General features: G+C 41.9%; 1 protein-coding gene across 12 annotated transcripts in view; it reads right to left on the bottom strand.

Annotated features, from left to right (window-relative positions):
- RELL1 (RELT like 1) overlaps positions 1 to 21,356 on the bottom strand; it is a 109,582-nt gene that overhangs the window by 47,630 nt on the left and 40,596 nt on the right. For 2 of the 12 annotated variants that reach the window (XM_043513981.1, XM_043513986.1), the window contains exons 6-8: positions 21,101 to 21,284; positions 12,566 to 12,599; positions 11,475 to 11,866 (exon numbers count right to left, since the gene is read on the bottom strand). In XM_043513981.1, coding sequence (XP_043369916.1) covers positions 21,104 to 21,284 — 181 coding nt within the window. In that variant the 3' untranslated portion in view covers positions 11,475 to 11,866; positions 12,566 to 12,599; positions 21,101 to 21,103. Of the gene's footprint in view, positions 1 to 5,136; positions 5,204 to 5,602; positions 7,139 to 7,580; positions 8,324 to 11,474; positions 11,885 to 12,565; positions 12,600 to 16,060; positions 16,087 to 20,335; positions 20,733 to 21,100; positions 21,285 to 21,356 lie in introns of those variants that run through there. The other 10 variants (XR_005292546.2, XR_006281132.1, XM_038399409.2 and 7 more) reach the window with 10 other exon arrangements.

Raw genomic sequence — 21,356 nt, 5'->3', positions numbered from 1 at the left:
TACTTCCTACAAGTGGAGGTTAGGTGGGTGGTTTGTAAAAGCAGCATTGTTAGGGCCATTTTGCATCTCACTTGTAACTCTAAGGAGACCTACTAAAATAAATGAGTTTTACTCCTCTCATTTAAAGAATTGCTATGTGTTCAGTACAGACATAGCACTACCTCTGCCACTGTAGGCAGCACTGCTGGATATTGAGCACCTTCAACCAGATTCACCAACACAGAAGAAACAAGGGTAGGAGGAACAAGAAATACAGAGATCTGGGAAAGGGGGAAATTAAAGGAAGAAGGGGAGGGGGATATCTAAAGAGAAAAACAATAGAGAAAACAAAATGAGGGCTTGTGTAGATACAAAAATTGTACTACTTTAATTCTTTAGCTAGTAAAGTACAGTTAAACCCTGAAGACTGAAAATCTACAACAAAACATGCAGAACATAAAGGAGCCGTGCTAAAGGGACTGAGACAAATGAGGGAAGATCTCACCCACTATAGTACTTGGGTCCTAGTTCCACCATCCTTACTCAGGCAAAATTCATTCTGAAGTAAATGCAAACTGTGCACAAAGAAACCTAAATCCAGCTGCAACAAATCAAATTTAATCTGCCAGTCCAGTGGGATGAGCAAAACATTGTGATAGGTAACAATTCTGTATTTTATCATGGAGCACTACCATTCCAGTATACTGAAGACAAGAGAGAATAAACTGAAAAGCATGAGGGGGAGACATTCAATCAGTTAAGCATCCAGGAGATTAAATGGCTAAAACTTCTCTTGTGTACCTACTGCTCTTTCCAACTCCCCCAGCCTAACTCCACCTTCCTTCCCTCCTTCCATTGCCCTCCCTACCCTACCCTACTCTACCATGTGGCCCCAATCCACCCCCGGGCATGCTCCTGCAACACTAGCGCCCCCCCTCCGGCTCCAGCCTAAAAGGGAGGGCTCCGCAGGCTCCTACCTCCACTAACTCCCCCTTCCTCACACTGGGGTGGTGGCTGCTGCTAGCCTGCGATGGAAGGGCGGCTCTACACATGTTACACCTACTCCAGGGACTCTGCCCTACTCAGTGCATGCAAGGGCACCCTGCAGGCAATGGGAGCAGCTAATGCCGCCACTTCCGAGCACAGTGACCTCTAGCGGCGGAAGGGAGAACTGCGGCAAACAAAATTACTGAGCTGCCCGTGAGTGTTGTAATAGCTAGTAACCCCCACCTCTTCTGCAAGGAGCGGGAGGTAATAGACACTAGGGGCACGCGAGCAGCTGCTGCTGCTGCTGCTGGACACAGAGTTTGATTATCACACCCACCTTGAGAAAGCATCGAGGGGAAGATAGACTGAAAACCATGATTTATCCTTTTTAAAGTCTCACTACTTGCAGGCTAATCTCCGGATTTTTGCAATCCTGTAGCTACAATGGATATTGGGAGCACGAGTGTGCGCATGGATGTAGTGGCTAACTAGCAATCCATTGTTCTTTGTACGTCTGGTTACATTGCAGAGGAAAGAACATTCATGCTACAGACTTTTAGCAAGTTCTGGTTTGTATTATTAGGGCAGACCTCCAGGTCTGTAAATGCTCTGAAATCCACATGGATTGCCTTGAAATATGGTTTCACATTTTACAATGTTTTTTTGCTCAGACCTGGGAATCAAACCATGGAGCTGATCCTGGCACGGGGATCTCAGTTGCTGGAGTTCCCCCCCCCCATCACACCCAGTACCTCTTTGGGGGAGTCAAATTTAGAATGGTATTTGCCAGAGTTTAGTGTTCGTTTTACACTCACACCTAATGTTCCTGACCTAAATAGAGTACACTGAGCATACACAGACAAAAAGAGTTAAGAGGAGCTGAAAAAAATATAGCTGCATAACTCAAAGGGATATACCTAGTCTTTGATTACGAACTACACAGTGCTAGTTCAAGATCAAACCTCCTCCAGAACAGAAATCTGGAAAAGGGGTGAAAGCATGTTGCTAAATTCTCTCAGAGGCTTTTTTAAATTATTATGGGGTAATGTAATTAAAGTGTTTTTGAACAAAAAAAATTGGACATGCAAATACTTTGTAGGGGGGTTAGGAGACAGGAGTGTGGGGAATACAGAGAGCAATTATGATTATGGGGAAGGGTAGTAGGAGGGGGCTCAGCTGAGGGAGCAGGAGGGGAAGGATAGGACACTAGGAAAGGGACATGGGGGTGAGTGGCTGGGGAAATATAGGTTCAGGGGCACTGGTCAGTCCCACAGCTTCCCGTCTTGTGTGTGGGGCCAACTTTGGGTTGAAGGGGTATGAGCCCCTTTCTTTACTTTTGTGTGCCAGGATCTGGGGCCTCTGCCCCTCTATAGGTGACTAAATCCCCCTACTTATCCACCTTATGTGAGCTAGGCAATAAGAGGCCTTGACCCTCTAGGGGTATCTCAGCCCCTCTTCCTGACCTGTGTGTGTGTCCTCTGAGCTAAGCTGAGCTGTGGGGAGGGATCTAAGCTCTTCTCAACCTCTCCCCCACAATGTAAGCTGGTATCAGGTGGCCTTGCCCCTCGAGGTCTGAGTCCCGCTCCCTGTGTGAGCCAGGATCTGGGGAAGCCCTGCCCTGCTGAGTAGGGAGCTGAGAAATACAGGTATGCTGACAGAATACACACTCCTGAGACTGGACTGGAGCTGAGAATGGGCATGCTTGATGCATAGCACAGGCTCTTCAGCACAGAGGAGGGGAAATGGGAACACTCAGGTCTCTGGAGCTTTCTATGCTTCAGATGGGTGTATAAAGCCCCTTCCCTCCTTCAAAAGTCCCCGTGACACTCTGTACCTCAGGGAAACACCCTACACTCCCATGTTCATCTTTATAAAATGATTGTGTGGTATCCAATGCAAAGTTTGTCATGGTGGGTTCAGAAGGCTCATGATGCACTGAGCATGGTTGTTATAGTAATTGTTACAGTAACATTATAGTAAGGTTATAATTTCATATACATAGTTATGAGGCTGAAAATGTATCCTCATAGCTTAAAGCGAGCCCATTCAAAAACTCTTCAAGAACAAAGAGGCAGTTCACACCTCAGCAGGGCACGGATGGGACAAACCCTCGAGGGAGTCACCCCCTTTCTTTGGTCAGTTTGGAACTGCAATGAGGTAATGCTCACCTGACTCGGTGGGGTGGGGGGGGGAGGCAAAACCAAGAGAAAAGAAAGGACATGATAAAAGGGAGAACATGGCAATGTGTCTTTCTCCCATCTACATCTACAGACACCACCGCCACCAAGCGACTGAAGCACTGATCAAAGGGGAGAGCCTCACAAAGAGCAACCAGCCAGCCCGTGGTAAGAAACATTCAAGTTTGTAAGGACACTGAAAGTGTTACGAGCAGCTTAGAATGCATTTTGCTTTTATTTCATTGGACGAAATTTGACATGCTTTGACTTATAATCACTTAAAATCTATCTTTATAGTTAATAAATTTGTTTTATTTATTCTACCTGAAGCAGTGTGTTTGGTTTGCAGTATGTCAGAGGCTCCCCTTGGGATAACAAGCCTGGTACATATCAATTTCTTTGTTAAATTAACAAACTCATATAAGCTTGCAGCATCCAGCAGGTATAACTGGGCACTGCAAGTTGGAGGCTCCTAGGGTTGTGTCTGGGACCGGAGATATTGGCTAGTGTGATTTGGTTTCACAATCCAAGGAGCAGCTTACATGCCAGAGGCTGTGTGTGAACAGCCCAGGAGTGGGGGTTCTCACAGCAGAGCAGGGTAAGACTGGCTCCCAGAGTCAAGGAGTGGAGTGACCTAGCAGATCACTGGTCCAGATAACACCAGAGGGGAATGTCACACCCCCTTTCAGCATTACCCTGTGCAGGGAATCTGGATCAGCAAAGCAATTGACGATGATTGATTTTATACTATATTACAGCAGAAGCACCAGCTTTGCTTTAGTTAAGGTTGAGAAGCTGTTCCTGTTTAAACAACTCTTCCAGGTGCACAGGTGGATTGTCTTCAAATTTGCCATTGCTCATAGGAGAGTAGGGGAGGGTAAGTCAGTCATGGTGGGGCTTATTTAAGCAAGGGGTTCCTGAGATACAAACCCCTAGAAGAAAAACATCATTTCCTACAATTCGAAGTCTAGCAACTCTGAAGTTTGAAACCCATTCTGCACAGAAGTCAAAGTGAACTGTAAATAGTTGAGTAAAATCCACTTCTGTCAACTCAATTTATTTAATTTTATTTTGAAGAAATGTAATCTGAGAACAGCAAATCATTGAGATGGTGCCCAAACTATTTTTGAAAAGAAAATACATTTCACATACAAATGGTAGATGGGACAGGTGACTATGGATGGGAAAGGATAAGGAATTTGGGTGGAAGGCCCAGCTGGGGATGGGGGTGGAGGATGATGAACCTAGCCAAGACTTCATAACCAAGGAAGTGGGCAGCCCTCCAGCTGCTGCCTGCAATGTATACACAGCAACAGAGAACACAAGACAGCAAAGAGCATCCTCTTATGTGCCAACAGTCCCTACAGTGTTAACGAATGGCTTAATGGGATGGGGAAAAGAGTGAAAAGGAAGTATTGGTGCATATGTGTGTGGGGGAGCGGCCTGTTGTGTGGAATGGTCATAGGATAGAAGACATACAGCCATCTTCTCTCATGCACTTAAAAGTTATGGTAGCCACCATGCAGTAAAACTGTTTAGATTCTATGCCACACATAGGCCATATCTGAGAATTCTCACACGGGCCCTGTTAGCAATTAGACCCAAGTACAATTATCCCCATTCCACGATAAACAAAAAAGTTAGAGCTGGGGGGGGGGGAAGAGCACAATCACACAGCAACCACGTGGCCTAGTAGAGAGACCCGTACATTGGGCCTATTCAAGGCTCTGCCACTGGCCTGCTGGGGGACTTGGTCAAGTCATTTTACCTCCCTGTGCCTTTTTCACATCTGTAAAATGGAGCTCAATGATGTAAAAGTACTTTGAGATCTACTGATGAAAAGTGCTGTACAAAACTTCAGTTTTTTTGTTATTACCTAGCCCCACTAATGTATCAACTGCAAACCTAGGTAAGCAATGGCCTAAATGACCATTAAGTCTTTTTTTTTTTTTTTTAAACAAGTAAAAGATTCACTGACAAAAAGATTAGTAACCATAGAGTTAAACAAAGTTGGCTGGGAGCTCTCTCAGGCCCTTCCAGAATGTTGAGATCTCAAGCGTCTGAAAACCAGGAAAGGAAGAGTTAAGGGAGACATATTTTGGATAAACATGTATGTCATGGTGTCTGGATTGTGGCTCACAACTCAATGCCCCAAACTCAGGTCAGACTGTCAGAAAACAGTGTATACACCCAAACTGATGGTATATTCTATAATTAAATTTTACCAAACCAGTAACAAGTGTGCACTCCTGGATTACGATATTAGCCTTACCCCGGAGCACAGATGGCCACTTTAGGCTCTCCAGCGCATCTTGCCACTCAGACAAACCAGACTTTTGTGAAGAAAGGTTATTAAAACCAAAAATCACCACATTAGGTTGCTCCCAGCCCCAAAGGTCAGTCACTTTTGGCGAGATGCTCTGGATCTCACCTAAAAACGCTATAGCCAATCCATTAGTAAACTAAAGATTTATTAGCGAAGAAAAAGAAATGAGAGATATTGAGAGGTTAAAGCAGGTAGAAGTTACAGTTTGTAAGTCCAAATGATGGCAGCAATGTGGTAGCTGCTCCTTTCTCAAGGGGTCTCAGGGTTGCCCAAAATGGCTTTGGGGACCTCTGTCTTGTACCTGAAATGCCTCCTGACAGCATCCAAATAGATCACAGATGCAGAATCGCTACCAGGGTCCCTTCTTATAGCTGAAAACAGTCTGGCAAGCGTTACCATCACAGCATGGGTCCATATTCCCCATAGTTAAACAATGAATGACCAGCCAGGCTTTGATGTCAACATATTCCTTAATTAATGTATCCAACACTCCAATCTCCAATGGGTAAACATAATGTAAACATAAAGTGATAGAAACAATTCTTTATTAGTTTTCATGCAGCTTTACACATCAAGTAAATTCACATTTATTTAAATACTAACATATTTCAATCCAAGGCTAATTAAGTACAGGCCAGAGACAGATGAAAACAATACAATCAACATATCTTTTGATTTCTGTCAGAACAAGTGAATTGGCCTGAATATTGATACTCAACCCTTCTTTGATATTCATACACAAGTGAATTGGCTTGTTGATCTATTCTGAGCTAGACTGTCTGCATGACATAGCTGGAAACCTGTTTAGACCGCATCACAACTTACTCCCACTTGGGAGGTGAGAGACACAGGGTCCAGTCCCCCTGCTCCAATGATTATGTATCCAGAGTGGAACATCTTCAACAGGAGAGATGGGGAGAGACTCGCATCAAAATATCCCATATCCCAGTGGGTAGGGTGTTTATCTGAACAGGGGAAAAATCTTGTTTAAATCCTCTCTCTTCCCCCCACAGTCAGACAGAGGAGGGAACTGAACCTGCATCTCCCACATCCTCAGTGAAGGTTCTAAACACTGGGCTAAAAGTTATAAGGGAGGCATTTGCAGCATCACCTCCTCCAGCCATTTCTTGCAAAGAATGGCTTAGTCACTTAAGGGTGAGGATTTCCCTGATGTAAATCCCAAGCAGAAGGAAGCATCTACAGCTTGGATTTAGGTGTCTAAATTCCAGGGCGGGGAGGGTGCTTAGCAGTACAAACAGAAGGGATGTGTCCTATAGGCTCACTTAAGCAGGGGACTGCCTAGGATGCTGGCTTTTGTGGCACCTAACTCAGGCTTTGTGGATTTCAGTTATTTTCTTGGTACCTAAAAGTTGGGCATTGCAACACAAAGTCCAGTTGTGCTTCTGGGGCTAAGCTTTTTCTGGGCTGCTCCAACATTTAGAAGATTGAGACAAAAGGAAAATGGCTCATCCTGCACCATGGACTGCACTACTCAATTATAAAAAACCCTTCACAATAGCTTGAAAAAGGCCTTGTTTTCATGATGCAGGTACAAACACTTATATAAAATAGCAAAGGTTGCAGGACATACCTATCCTGGTGGCATATTGATAACCCATTAAGGGTTAACCCCAGTAATAACTTGCTTTGGGTCTCCTCCTGATCCACCCTGCAATGAAGTCATAATTGTACAGTTGTCATAACAGTTATTACAGCTTGCTGTCATGGAGATTGCAATGTGACAAAGAACATTGTAACTTCACTGCAGGCCAGGCTGAGAAGCAACAAATACAAATAGCTTCCTGTCATTTGTAAACATGGCAAAAAAAATTACATGTGAAAAGTAAATTGAGAATTGTGCACACCTAATATATTTGACACTGATTCTTCAAGTCTTAGGTTTAAAGCGCTATGTCATCGGTCTTCCTAGGTTAAATATAGATCAAAAAAGGATCTGCAGAAGTTTTAAGCAGCTCTTGCAAAAGTGAAAGTGTGGCATAAATTCCTTGCCACCCCACAATTTCACTATAGTGCAAACACAATAGCTACAAATACACAGCATGTATATATTTTTAAGAATTAAGGTTTTTTAAAACAGGAACACAAGGGAGTTTAAGAATGAGTTTATTTTATTTATTTTTTTACTACTTTGGTAGTACAAGTCTTATACAAACCATATTGTTAAAAATTCAGTTGATGTGCAAGATTAAGAAAAACTGATTTCATAAAGTTTATTTTTTTTTTGATGACGACAATGTTTGTACCACTTGCATGCAATAAGATCACACATTTACCACATTTTTTTTTCTTAAAGTGGCAATACACATTTTACTTCCCACAAACATCAGCCTTATGTACATAATTAGAAATTCATGTTAAATAATTACTAGATAATCTCAACTAATAAGATTTTACATGTTGAATGTACTGGATAAAAATTTTGCATATTTCTAATGGAATCAAAATAGCAACTATTTTTAAATTAAGTAAAAAATAGCATATATTAACATTTTCACTCTTTTGAGCATATTTATTCGCTGTGTTAAACCACATATTACTAACATGTGCTCCCATCAGAATAAAATCTCAGTTTTTGGGATACTCTACAATTGTGCATCTTCATATTCAAAACAATCAACTGTTTAGTTGGCTGTGTAAGTACAAAACAACTTTTACTCTAGAGTCCACATTTTCATCCAATAATTTTAATATTAAAAATACTGTCACATATATACACTTCAGTTACCTATTCTCACAATATCCTGGAATTCTGAAATTAATATACTGGCACGATTTAAATTCCTTCTGCATACATTTTAGTATGCTGTAGAGCTGTTCATGAAAAGAGTGATATCTGCAAACCTAAGGGGAAAACATGGTAGGCCAAGGATTATCAATTTAAGTGTCTCTTTTAGTAATTTTAAGATTATATTGGTAGTTTGAGTTAAATCTGAGTGAAGCAAGAAATCTTATTTACACTAATAATGAAAAAAATCTATTAAATCTTTGGATTTATTCACAAATAGCAGTCGGACTCAGATAAAAGTTACTTTTGGAACTCAGTTCTTGAAAACTATAAATAAAACATTTGTTAAAAGACTTAATTTTATTTAGAATTGACAAAAATAATTGGTTTCTCTTGTAGGTCTGAGATGTCTGGACTACATCTGCCACCTACGGATCAAGTAGAGCACAGTCAGTAGTGTAAACTTCCCTATATACAGTGTTGCCAACTCTCATGAGTCTCATGATAATTGTTTTCCTTAAGCCTCAGCTCCTGGAGTCAAGGGATGTGTGATGATTTCAGCCTTCATTCTTAAAGAAAAAGTAAGTTTCTAGCTCCCATGGCTAGGGAGAAAGCTTCAAAATGTGACCTCCAATGCACCCTGAAGGCTCAAAAAGCAGAAGGCAAATAAACATCTAATCTATTATTTTTACATAATCTCATGATTTTTGATGAGCCTAACTCATGATTTTTGAACATCTGGGCTTCGCAATACTGCTACAATAACCCACCAATGTGCCTCATTCCTAAACTTTAAGTGGCAACCTATGGGGCATGTGAAATGATAGCCAGGGGAAAATCTTTTGCTGTTACACATATTGATAATTAAAAATACATGCGCTGATGGAGAACCTGACTTTCAGAGATAAAGAAAAAAATTAGAGCACTTATTCCGACTAAAGAAGATGGACAGTATTCATTTAAAAAGACAAGGTGGGTGAGGTAATATCTTTTATTGGACCAACTTCTGTCTCTCTCTTCAACAGAATTGGTCCAAGAGATACAACCTCACCCACACTGTGTCTCTAATATCCTGGGACCGACACAGCTACAAAAACACAGCATTTATTTAAAACATGAATCAGTTACAAAGACATTTACAAGAAGTTTGTGAAGCATAATAAACGGCTTTATAGTTTTCTCATGATTTAGTACAATCCCTATTGACATGCATTAAAGCTACAGATTGATGTGTATTCTTGTTAGGCACGCATTATAGCAAAAGTGTCACTTTTCAGTTTCTGTTATACAGCAAAGTCTGCCAAAATATCACAAATGCTCCCAATTAACAGATCATTTCTAAGGCAAAGTGGTAATTAATCATGGCAAGTAGACACAAACAACAATTAGCACTGCTTAACAGTCACTGATTTTGTGTATCAGAGAGTCGCACTCAAAATATGAAGATAAGAAAGGACGCGGATATTATGGCTTAATAGTTGGCACAAATGGATTGAGGGTATCTATTTTCAGAGACAGACACTCTGAAGGACATGGGGCTGCTCTATAATATTTGAATACTGTATTGTGTGCTATATGTTTGATTGTTGTCAGGAAAGTTTACTATATGATGTAGTCTTAGTTTAATAGCAGGCTGTTGTAAAAAAAACAAGTAGGAAGGCAAAACAATGACTCAAGATCATACATTCCTCAACAAAAACTCTGTGTGAGTGAGAGAGAGAGAGAGAGAGAGGACAATGGCAGGGCAATTGGCTCAGAAGTGATGGGTTTGACTTCCAATGGAGCCCACCAAATTGGTTTTGAGCAGCAGAGTTCAAGCACAGGAATGTGAGAAGACTGATTAAAAAGATTCTCTGGCCAACAGTTAGGCAGTTATCGGGAAGCTGTTCAGGGGAAACAGACTGACACCCACAGACACCTGTCATGGCGTCTGACAAAGCTAGGCCTTTCTAGGCCCCTCTTGCAGAGTGAAAGCGCTTAGACAGGACAGACAGCATGTAGGCCTTTTGTTGTTTAAAAATCCTCTCTCTCATGTTTTACTTTGCTGCTAACTGTTAAGATTAAAAAATTCTTTTGTTTTCAGAAGGCTGTTTGGTCATTGTATTTGCCACTGGTAACAAGCTCCCAAAAGAAGACCAGCAGGTGCTGAATGTAGTTGGACCTGCTGGCATAAGCATGCTTGATTCAATGCCCCATTCTAAATGGGAGAGAATCACCACCCCATGGGAAGTAAACACGAGGCTCAGGATGTGAAGGGTATACTCAGAGACCAGACAGTGATCAAGTGTGATGTTATCCCGATAACCATGACAGCCACCATGCCATAAGTTTCTTATTTGGAAATAAAGGATAAAGCTGTCCCCATATAATACAACTTGCCTATGTTTTCCATTGTTTACATTGCTGAGCTAATTAAATATTTTAAATTTGGACACAGCAGTGAGGAAGTTCTGGTGGAAGAACTTTTGTTTTCCCCAAGGGTTACATACGTTTTTCTTTGTAAGAAGAAGGCAAACAAATAGGCTGCTGACCACAGGATGCAACACTGTCAGTGACTGGAAATGTTTTATTGGCTACAAATCTTAAGTGCTTAGGACCTACCCTTGCATAGACTCCTTCACAGAAACTATAAAGAGCTACAGTGACATAAATACATTTCCTATAATAATACATTTCCTAAGTTTTCAGTTTCAGCAACATGTTATCAAACACACTTCTAAAAACTCCATCTGCAACAGAAACAAAACTATTTACCCCACAATAAAACTGACAGACTTGGTTTTCCTTTACAAAAGTTACTTTAAGTACATTGTTGACAATGCAATGGAATGTCACTCACGACAAGTGGCCTGATTCACTGGTATATTGGAGCTGCTCTGCACCACTTCAGATTGTTTTGTGCACTCAGAGTCCAACTTAACTGGCCACTGAATGATCTCCTGATCACTGAGCTCCTAGGCCAACCTTAATTCCAGCTAGAGGGGCTCTGGTGAGGAAAAGAGTGCAAGATCAGGAATGTTCCTGTATCTGGCAAATTCCTGGCTGCTATAAGGGCCCAGAGGGTCACTGGCAACAGACAGATTAAGGCAATTTACAGGTTACTCTAACACACACACACACACACACACACACACACACACACACACACACACACAGAGTGTCTAGACAACACAGAATTTGGGAGAAGGGTCCTCAGACTGGAGAAGATAGCACAAGATATTAGTTTAATATAGTGAATAGTATGTGTGCAGGCTTTTCCCAGCATGCTCAAATGTAAGTAATTGCCTTGTATTTAGATTAACAGAACTTTAAATCAATAGCAGATGCCTTACAAGTAAACTTACAATTAACTGAAAAAAAAAAAAACCTGTATGCATACCTTTCCATTATACCGGGTTTAACAACCTGACTGTGAATGACTAAACTACGCACAGGAATGTAGGGTGAGCCCTTCCACAGAATTCAGATTTGCTTGATCCACAGTACAACGAGCAAGAATACAGATCAATATTTCTAACAGACTTTAGGAAGTCAATCTATAGAGAAGAGTCACATGAGTTTTAGTGTTCATTTACATTCCTTACTCTGTGTCTTCTCCTCTTCTCGGTGCGTTTTCTCTTCCTTCTTGTTGCCTTAGCATAAATAGGTCATCTGGTGATGGCAAAGACATTGGAGTCAGAAAATGGCAGTAGAGCACACACCCAAGTACAGAATCTGTGACAACACTGGTGCTAGTTAGGGTGCATTTTATTTATTATGAACAATTTTCATTTATGTATTTTAAAGCTGAAATTATACTAAAAAAGGGAAAGAGATAGATGTGGGCTTGTTTTTTATTTTTTTAAGTGAACCTGGCAGATTTACCTGTGCTAAAATTTTAATGCATATCAGAGTAACTTAAGTGTTCTCAGAAAACCTGAGAAAAATTGTTCTTAACCTCTGAGGATAGGACAAGAAGCAATGGGCTTAAATTGCTCCAAGGGTGGCTTAGGTTGGACGTTAGGAAAAACTTCCTAATTGTCAGAGTGGTTAAGCACTGAAATAAATTGTCTAGGGAGGTTGTGCAATCTCCATCACTGGGGATTTGTAAGAGCAATTTGGACAAACATCTGTCAGGGATGGTCTAGATAATACTTAGTCCTGCCTTGAGTGCAGGGACTGGACTAGATGACCTCTTGAGGTCCCTTCCAGGCCTATGATTCTATGATATGTTCAAAATTTGAAAAATGCCTTTTTTTACATAAATGTAAATGACATTCCTAAAATTTTAACCTTGTCCTGTGCAGAGATGAGAATTTTACCAAGTAAGTAATCTATTACAAAAGACATTCAAAGAGCATATATATCTACCTTAATTATATCACTTCTCTGTGGTGCTCTGGTGCTGAAAGTTTAAGATGACACTCATTAGTGGGTGTGATAATGATTATACCTACTTATCTTTTGGATTTCTATAAATCCTGTTATGGTTGTATCTAGTTTATCTGTACTGTGATTTATAGATTTTTTTCCCCTAATAAAAAATGATTAGCATTTGCTTGCAGCACATGGACTATCCGATCTGAATTGCATTTGTTGTTCATTTAGTAAGGTTAGTGCTGTCTCTAAAGTACTGTGTTATCTGTCAATCTTAAACCAGTAAACAACGGTTATCTGAGGGTGGAAAATAATTAACTTGCTAAAACAATGAGTAGTCCTTGCAGCACCTTAGAAATTAAATTTATTTGGGCATAAGCTTTCGTGGGCTAGAACCCACTTCATCGGATGAATGGAGTGGAAAATATATAAATACATAAAAGGATGAGAGTTGCCTTACCAAGTGTGAAGACACCTTTAAGAAAATGTTAAAGATAACAGATTCCATAATTAGCTTTAGGATGAAGCAGGCATGTATTCAATTTAAATAGCTAAACTTCAAAGGGATACTTTGAAATGGGAAGGTGCCTTTTTTGTATTCATGGAGATTGGGAAGAAGTTATACAAGGTTTTTAGGATTTTAATTAAATATGGTGCAACAGAGACTATGTGGTTCATAAATTCATAGATACTAAGGTCAGAAGGGACCATTCTGATCATCTAGTCCGACCTCCTGCACAACACAGGCCACAGAATCTCACCCACCCACTCCTACAAAAAACCTCACCTATGTCTGAGCTATTGAAGTCCTCAAATCATGGTTTAAAGACTTCAAGGAGCAGAGAAGCCTCCCTCAAGTGACCCATGCCCCATGCTACAGAGGAAGGTGAAAAACCTCCAGGGCCTCTTCCAATCTGCCCTGGAGGAAAATTCCTTCCCGACCCCAAATATGGCAATCAGCCAAACCCTGAGCATATGGGCAAGATTCACCAACCACATACTACAGAAAATTCTTTCCTGGGTAACTCAGATCCCACCCATCTAATATCCCATCAGAGGCCATTAGACCTATTTACCATGAATATGTAAAGATCAATTAATTCACGTTATCCCATCATACCATCTCCTCCATAAACTTATCAAGTAGAATCTTAAAGCCAGATAGATCTTTTGCCCCCACTGCTTCCCTTGGAAGGTTATTCCAAAACTTCACTCCTCTGATGTTAAAAACCTTCGTCTGATTTCAAGTCTAAACTTCCTGGTGGCCAGTTTATACCCATTTGTTCTTGTGTCCACATTGGTGCTGAGCTTAAATAATTCCTCTCCCTCTCTGGTATTTATCCCTCTGATATATTTATAGAGAGCAATCATATCTCCCCTCAACCTTCTTTTAGTTAGGCTAAACAAGCCACGCTCCTTGAGCCTCCTTTCATAAGACAAGTTTTCCATTCCTCAGATCATCCTAGTAGCCCTTCTCTGCACCTGTTCCAGTTTGAATTCATCCTTTTTAAACATGGGAGACCAGAACTGCACACAGTATTCTAGGTGAGGTCTCACCAGTGCCTTGTATAATGGTACTAAAACCTCCTTATCCCTACTGGAAATACCTCTCCTGATCCATCCCAAAACCGCATTAGCTTTTTTCACAGCCATATCACATTGGCAGCTCATACATAACCATAGGATGACTATCTACATTTAAGGTAACAAACGAGAATGTCCAAACATGCCAACCACAAATTTTAAACATCTTAGAAAAAGCTCCACAGGGCAATGGGAATTCAGTTGGAGGGGGAGAAGAGAAAGGAGGACACTAACTACAGATATTGAACTTTCTACCATGTGAAGTTTTTAATCTTATTTATCCAATAGATTGCAATCCAAATGCAAGGTCTGAGCTCGCTATGCTATCTGCAATATTTAGACCAGTTATGTTTATATTCTGCTTTAAAGTTTTTATTTTCTCTTTTTTCTTATATGCCAAGTAAACTTTTACTTTCAAAATAAATTAAATTGGTGGAACAGATTGCTATGCTGGGAATAAACTCTGACTTCCAGGAAGGCAGTCAGCATTGACACTCAAGCCTAAGATGTGCAACTGCAGGGCTCACTTCAAAAAAGTGCTGAGAATATGCTGGCTACAGGCAGTTTAAGCTGAGGGAAAACTTCAAGGATATTAGGGCAACTGTTGGCAATACTGCACAAAACTGCCATAAAGCAGGAATGCCCCCAGCATACAGGAATCCTCAAGTGGCACAGCGCTGCTGCAACAGCTCCTACACCAGCCCAAACCCTGCTGCTGATGTCAGGGCACAGAGTTGCCTCTGCCATTTTCCAGTGATCTCGAGCAGCCAGAAATGTCCCCTTCATGCTGTGGGCAGCTGGTGCATAGCTTTTACGATGCCTTTGCGCCTCCCTGTCCTGCAACTGCATGAAGTCCTCTTTTACTGTAGAGGAGGATCAGGGTCAAAATTCTCTAGATGTGAATGTATTTCATCAACATATGTTTACTGGCTGCAGTGACAAAAAACTCTGAACAGGTACCTATCTCTGTTCAGTTTCAGTAAGTCAGGATATTTTCTTAGGAGATAGTAAAAGGAATATGTGGGTTACATTCCTGAAATTACTATTGCTTCAATTTTCTTAAACACAACTGTGAAATAGGATTTTGATTCAATTTATATTAGAACAGCTTTTTGCCAGTATGAACAGAAAAAAACAGGGGTCTATAACTATGTTAGGGAAAAGTGTTTTAGCCATCAGTCAAGACCTGATTATGGCCTAACACTGGATTAGGCTCTTTCCCAGATGATTTACAAAACAGTTATATCAGACTGGCATGAACTTTACAAAAGTTTCCACTGAGTCCCTCCTCCACTACCCATATTATTTCTGTTTTCAATAGTGAGCAACCACTTAAATCCTATGGGAGATTCTACACAAGGTTGCCTTAGATGGACATTCAAAGTTTCTAGCAAAGCTATAGCAGTATCATGCATTCCTAGAGTAGTCTATTTTTAAATTTAAAAGATACAGTAAATTTTAGAAAACAGCTCAGGTAATATGCAGCAATACTGTTTTATTTAACAAATGGACTTGCAAAACTATCAAGTTTTATGCTATCAAAAAGATTAAAGAAATACAAAACATGTCTCGTTATCATTTTGTATAGGTTTGAAATAAGTCTATTTTATAGTAACCTTCCAAATGTACTGGAACTCAATTTTTACTTTAATGTTGTATGTCCTTTTCTTGCTGCTTCATGAGATATATTAGAAAGCCTGGATTTCTTTTTTATTAAACAAAAACTTAAAAACCCTGCATGCACGTTAAGTGTTCCCAACCTTGTCTTATCCTGGAAGACTTTATGGAGACAGGAGAACCAGTGAAACATGAGTCAGAGTCAAGAAACAAAGATGAGAACCGAGAGTTTGGTTAGACTAGGAAAAGGAATCAAGATTAATCCCTAGTGTAGAATCAAGTTATCACCTCAGGTTAGCTGGCAGAGGTCGACCCTAAAGGGAAGAAAGAAAAAACACTTTTTAAAAGTTAAAATAAAAAAAGTGTTCAAGCCACCATTTTATCGCATAAAAAAGCAAAAAGGGCAAAGTCCATTTTTTAAATGGAAGTCCTTTGTAGGTCACTTTGTGTAGGTCATTGCAGCAATAGCCACTAAAACACCAAGAGTTACCAACACAAGCAGGGGCAACATTTCATCCCATTTCATACCAGAGGTCTGCTCATGGCGCACACCCTAGCCCCAGGCAGAGCTCTTACCTGCCATGACACACACCCAGGTCCCCTCCTTCAGGAGCCAGGGTTCTCTGGCTCCCGCAGTCAAGTTTTCTACACTGTGGTAGCTCACCCCATCCCGCCCCCTCCTCTAATCAGCAGCCGCTCTCTTCCAACAGGATGCAAGGATGGGGATTCAAGCTGAGTCTAAAAGCTTGGAAAATGAGGGGCTCCCACAGCCTAGACCACTGGGGTCAAATGACAGCAGGACCGACACAGACAACTTAACTGGCCCAAGGCAAAGAGAAGGGGGTTGGCCCCTGGGAGGAGCAGGGCCCCTAGGGGTGGGGCAGGCAAGGAAGGGGTCAGTCAGGGTGGGAGGAGGGAGCACAGGGTCCCCAGTGGTGGTTGGGGGGGAAGAAGCGAGGGTCTCCAGTGGTGAGGAGGGAGCACAGAGTCCCCTATAGTGATGGTGGGAAGGAGAGAGGGAGCAGGGGGTGCTGGGAGTGGGAAAGGGGAGTCATTCTCCACAGGGAGAGAGAGATGAGGGCATAGGGCTGCGTCCTGAGGGAGTAGTGAGTGGGCAACAGTCCCCAGGGCACGGATCCTGAGGTAAGGGGAGCTGAAGAAGGATGGTGGGGCTAGGAGCAGATAAGTGGGTCTTGGGATCCATAGAATCATAGAATATCAGGGTTGGAAGGGACCCCAGAAGGTCATCTAGTCCAACCCCCTGCTCAAAGCAGGACCAAGTCCCAGTTAAATCATCCTAGCCAGGGCTTTGTCAAGCCTGACCTTAAAAACCTCTAAGGAAGGAGATTCTACCACCTCCCTAGGTAACGCATTCCAGTGTTTCACCACCCTCTTAGTGAAAAAGTTTTTCCTAATATCCAACCTAAACCTCCCCCACTGCAACTTGAGACCATTACTCCTCGTTCTGTCATCTGCTACCATGGAGAACAGTCTAGAGCCATCCTCTTTGAAACCCCCTTTCAGGTAGTTGAAAGCAGCTATCAAATCCCCCCTCATTCTTCTCTTCTGCAGACTAAACAATCCCAGCTCCCTCAGCCTCTCCTCGTAAGTCATGTGCTCTAGACCCCTAATCATTTTTGTTGCCCTTCGCTGTACTCTTTCCAATTTATCCACATCCTTCTTGTAGTGTGGGGCCCAAAACTGGACACAGTACTCCAGATGAGGCCTCACCAGTGTCGAATAGAGGGGAACGATCACGTCCCTCGATCTGCTCGCTATGCCCCTACTTATACATCCCAAAATGCCATTGGCCTTCTTGGCAACAAGGGCACACTGCTGACTCATATCCAGCTTCTCGTCCACTGTCACCCCTAGGTCCTTTTCCGCAGAACTGCTGCCGAGCCATTCGGTCCCTAGTCTGTAGCGGTGCATTGGATTCTTCCATCCTAAGTGCAGGACCCTGCACTTATCCTTATTGAACCTCATTAGATTTCTTTTGGCCCAATCCTCCAATTTGTCTAGGTCCTTCTGTATCCTATCCCTCCCCTCCAGCGTATCTACCACTCCTCCCAGTTTAGTATCATCCGCAAATTTGCTGAGAGTGCAATCCACACCATCCTCCAGATCATTTATGAAGACATTGAACAAAACGGGCCCCAGGACCGACCCCTGGGGCACTCCACTTGACACCGGCTGCCAACTAGACATGGAGCCATTGATCACTACCCGTTGAGCCCGACAATCTAGCCAGCTTTCTACCCACCTTATAGTGCATTCATCCAGCCCATACTTCCTTAACTTGCTGACAAGAATGCTGTGGGAGACCGTGTCAAAAGCTTTGCTAAAGTCAAGAAACAATACATCCGCTGCTTTCCCTTCATCCACAGAACCAGTAATCTCATCATAAAAGGCGATTAGATTAGTCAGGCATGACCTTCCCTTGGTGAATCCATGCTGACTGTTCCTGATCACTTTCCTCTCCTCTAAGTGCTTCAGGATTGATTCTTTGAGGACCTGCTCCATGATTTTTCCAGGGACTGAGGTGAGGCTGACCGGCCTGTAGTTCCCAGGATCCTCCTTCTTCCCTTTTTTAAAGATGGGCACTACATTAGCCTTTTTCCAGTCATCCGGGACTTCCCCCGTTCGCCACGAGTTTTCAAAGATAATGGCCAAGGGCTCTGCAATCACAGCCGCCAATTCCCTCAGCACTCTCGGATGCAATTCGTCCGGCCCCATGGACTTGTGCACGTCCAGCTTTTCTAAATAGTCCCTAACCACCTCTATCTCTACAGAGGGCTGGCCATCTCTTCCCCATTTTGTGATGCCCAGCACAGCAGTCTGGGAGCTGACCTTGTTAGTGAAAACAGAGGCAAAAAAAGCATTGAGTACATTAGCTTTTTCCACATCCTCTGTCACTAGCTTGCCTCCCTCATTCAGTAAGGGGCCCACACTTTCCTTGGCTTTCTTCTTGTTGCCAACATACCTGAAGAAACCCTTCTTGTTACTCTTGACATCTCTTGCTAGCTGCAGCTCCAGGTGCGATTTGGCCCTCCTGATATCTTTCCTACATGCCCGAGCAATATTTTTATACTCTTCCCTGGTCATATGTCCAACCTTCCACTTCTTGTAAGCTTCTTTTTTATGTTTAAGATCCGCTAAGATTTCACCATTAAGCCAAGCTGGTCGCCTGCCATATTTACTATTCTTTCGACTCATCGGGATGGTTTGTCCCTGTAACCTCAACAGGGATTCCTTGAAATACAGCCAGCTCTCCTGGACTCCCTTCCCTTTCATGTTAGTCCCCCAGGGGATCCTGGCCATCTGTTCCCTGAGGGAGTCAAAGTCTGCTTTCCTGAAGTCCAGGGTCCGTATCCTGCTGCTTACCTTTCTTCCCTGCATCAGGATCCTGAACTCAACCAACTCATGGTCACTGCCTCCCAGATTCCCATCCACTTTTGCTTCCCCCACTAATTCTACCCGGTTTGTGAGCAGCAGGTCAAGAAAAGTGCTCCCCCTAGTTGGCTCCCCTAGCACTTGCACCAGGAAATTGTCCCCTACGCTTTCCAAAAACTTCCTGGATTGTCTATGCATGTCTATTGTCTATGTCCATTTGCTCTCAGAGAAGCAGGAAGCGCCCTCACCTCTTCCTGGGAAAAGATCGGAGACAGACCCTTCTGGTCCAGAGCTGTCATGTCCACTAGTGGGTGCAGCTTCAAGGACAGGTGTGTTCCCATGCTGCGCTGCAAATTCTGCCAGCAGGTGCTGAGCTCACTGGGGATGAAGTCTGTGCTGCTGGCCAACACAGATATCGACCTGTAATCCACTGACATCCCACCCACCAGGTAAGTCCCCTTCAGCTACCACCAGCAGGCATCTCAACAGCTGACTAACATTACACTAGGGTCCAAAGTCCTTAAATCAGGAGGAGTCCCCAACGGTGCTAAGCACCATACAAACCACTAAGAAGGCCCAGTTCCTGTCCCACATATCTCAATCTAATCCTTATAATTCCATATGGCATGCAGGCAAATATTCTTATTCCCATTTTATAGCAATCAGAACTGAGGTACAGCGTCTAAACACAGACTGGAACTTTAAAAACATATGTACAAACTTTAAATAATAAACAAGACTTTTTTCTCAACTTTAAAATGTGCAATTTTCTTGGTGTTTGGTTTTAAGTATTCTCCAGTGAGAACTACAACTCAATCATTGCAGTGTTGTGTTTAAGAGCCTCCTGGAAAGTAAATAGCCTTTAAAACAGAAGAGAAAGTGACTTTTAAATGTCAGTTTCACTCCCGTTTAAAGTCAGTTTCTAGTCTTATTATTTGTACTAGAGTAACACCCCTAGAATCCCAGGTAGATGCAATATAAACTCATGGAGACTTGCCCTAGTAGGATGCTTCCAAAAGTCAGATGATCTATTCCAATTTTGGGATTGGGAATATCTTGCTGTATTCTCTCCTTATTGTTCTAAATTTAAATATAAAAACTTAAATATGGCTTTAATTGGTGTTCGTATGTATTTTTTCTTTCCTTATATAGGAATTAGATACAGGGCTCTTGTCAGCTAATTTCTAAGTTATTATCTGGAAAAAAAAAGTTTTCAGGTGCCTAAGTAGCCCCTGAGATCATGGTTAAAGTTGCCTCCCCACCAAAAATCTGAAATGGTACTCCTAACAAGGTATGTGCACCATTCAGAGGTATCCAAGATTCCACAGTTATGGCACCATCTGATACAAGAAACAATAACTGCAGCACTTAAACTATATGAAATAATAGACATCTCAGATATTCCTGTGAGGCTGTGATCTGCAAGTCTTTTAACAACCACCATTATAAATAAGTTTGGTTCCATGCCCATTCAGTGCTTTGTGCCTCTGCTGACTGCCCAAGTATATTCCAGTTAGTGCCGTTGTAATAGTGTTTTTTGTACTGAGGACATATTCCTCACCAGCACCTGGAATGAAATCAAATAATTTACAGAGAAAATGAGTAAATACAGATGTTCTTTTACACATCTTCATTCTTTGGATTGTGGAAGCGACAATAAAAGATAAATGGATTTATTTCAATTTAAACCTTAAATATAGAATATAAATCAATAATTGGGTAAGAGTCTGGTTAGTCTTGACAAGGTAACTGAAAGGTGGTGTATACATTTTTGTAGATGTATTCTCTCTTTGTGACATTTTATAATTAACCAATGTGTGTTAGAATATGGATAGCCACATATTTAACATCTTAACAAAGGAAATCAGTGAGAATATATCTGACCCTCTCACCAGATCCCACTTTCCATGTCAGTCTATAATCTTCAATACCCACCTGTTATTCTGTGCCAGTTCTCCCTCCTGCTCCTTGTCTGATAGGTGTGGCAGGAACTTCTCCTGATCCATGTTTGACAGGTGTGGCAGGCACTTCTCCATTGACACCTTCAACACCACTAACAGACATCAAGCTTTTCCGCTCTTTGGATGTAGATTTGTGCTCTACTTTTGTGACTCTAAATCTGAAACAAGCAATACAAGAACCCACTTAGGATAGGTTGGTTTGTTTTTCTCCAGAAATTAGCTAACCAATC

This window comes from Dermochelys coriacea, chromosome 4, assembly GCF_009764565.3.
Source record: "Dermochelys coriacea isolate rDerCor1 chromosome 4, rDerCor1.pri.v4, whole genome shotgun sequence".
NCBI classification, from domain to species: Eukaryota; Metazoa; Chordata; order Testudines; family Dermochelyidae; genus Dermochelys; species Dermochelys coriacea.
Note: the sequence above shows the minus strand (reverse complement) of the source record. Positions and strands in the feature narration are given on the sequence as shown.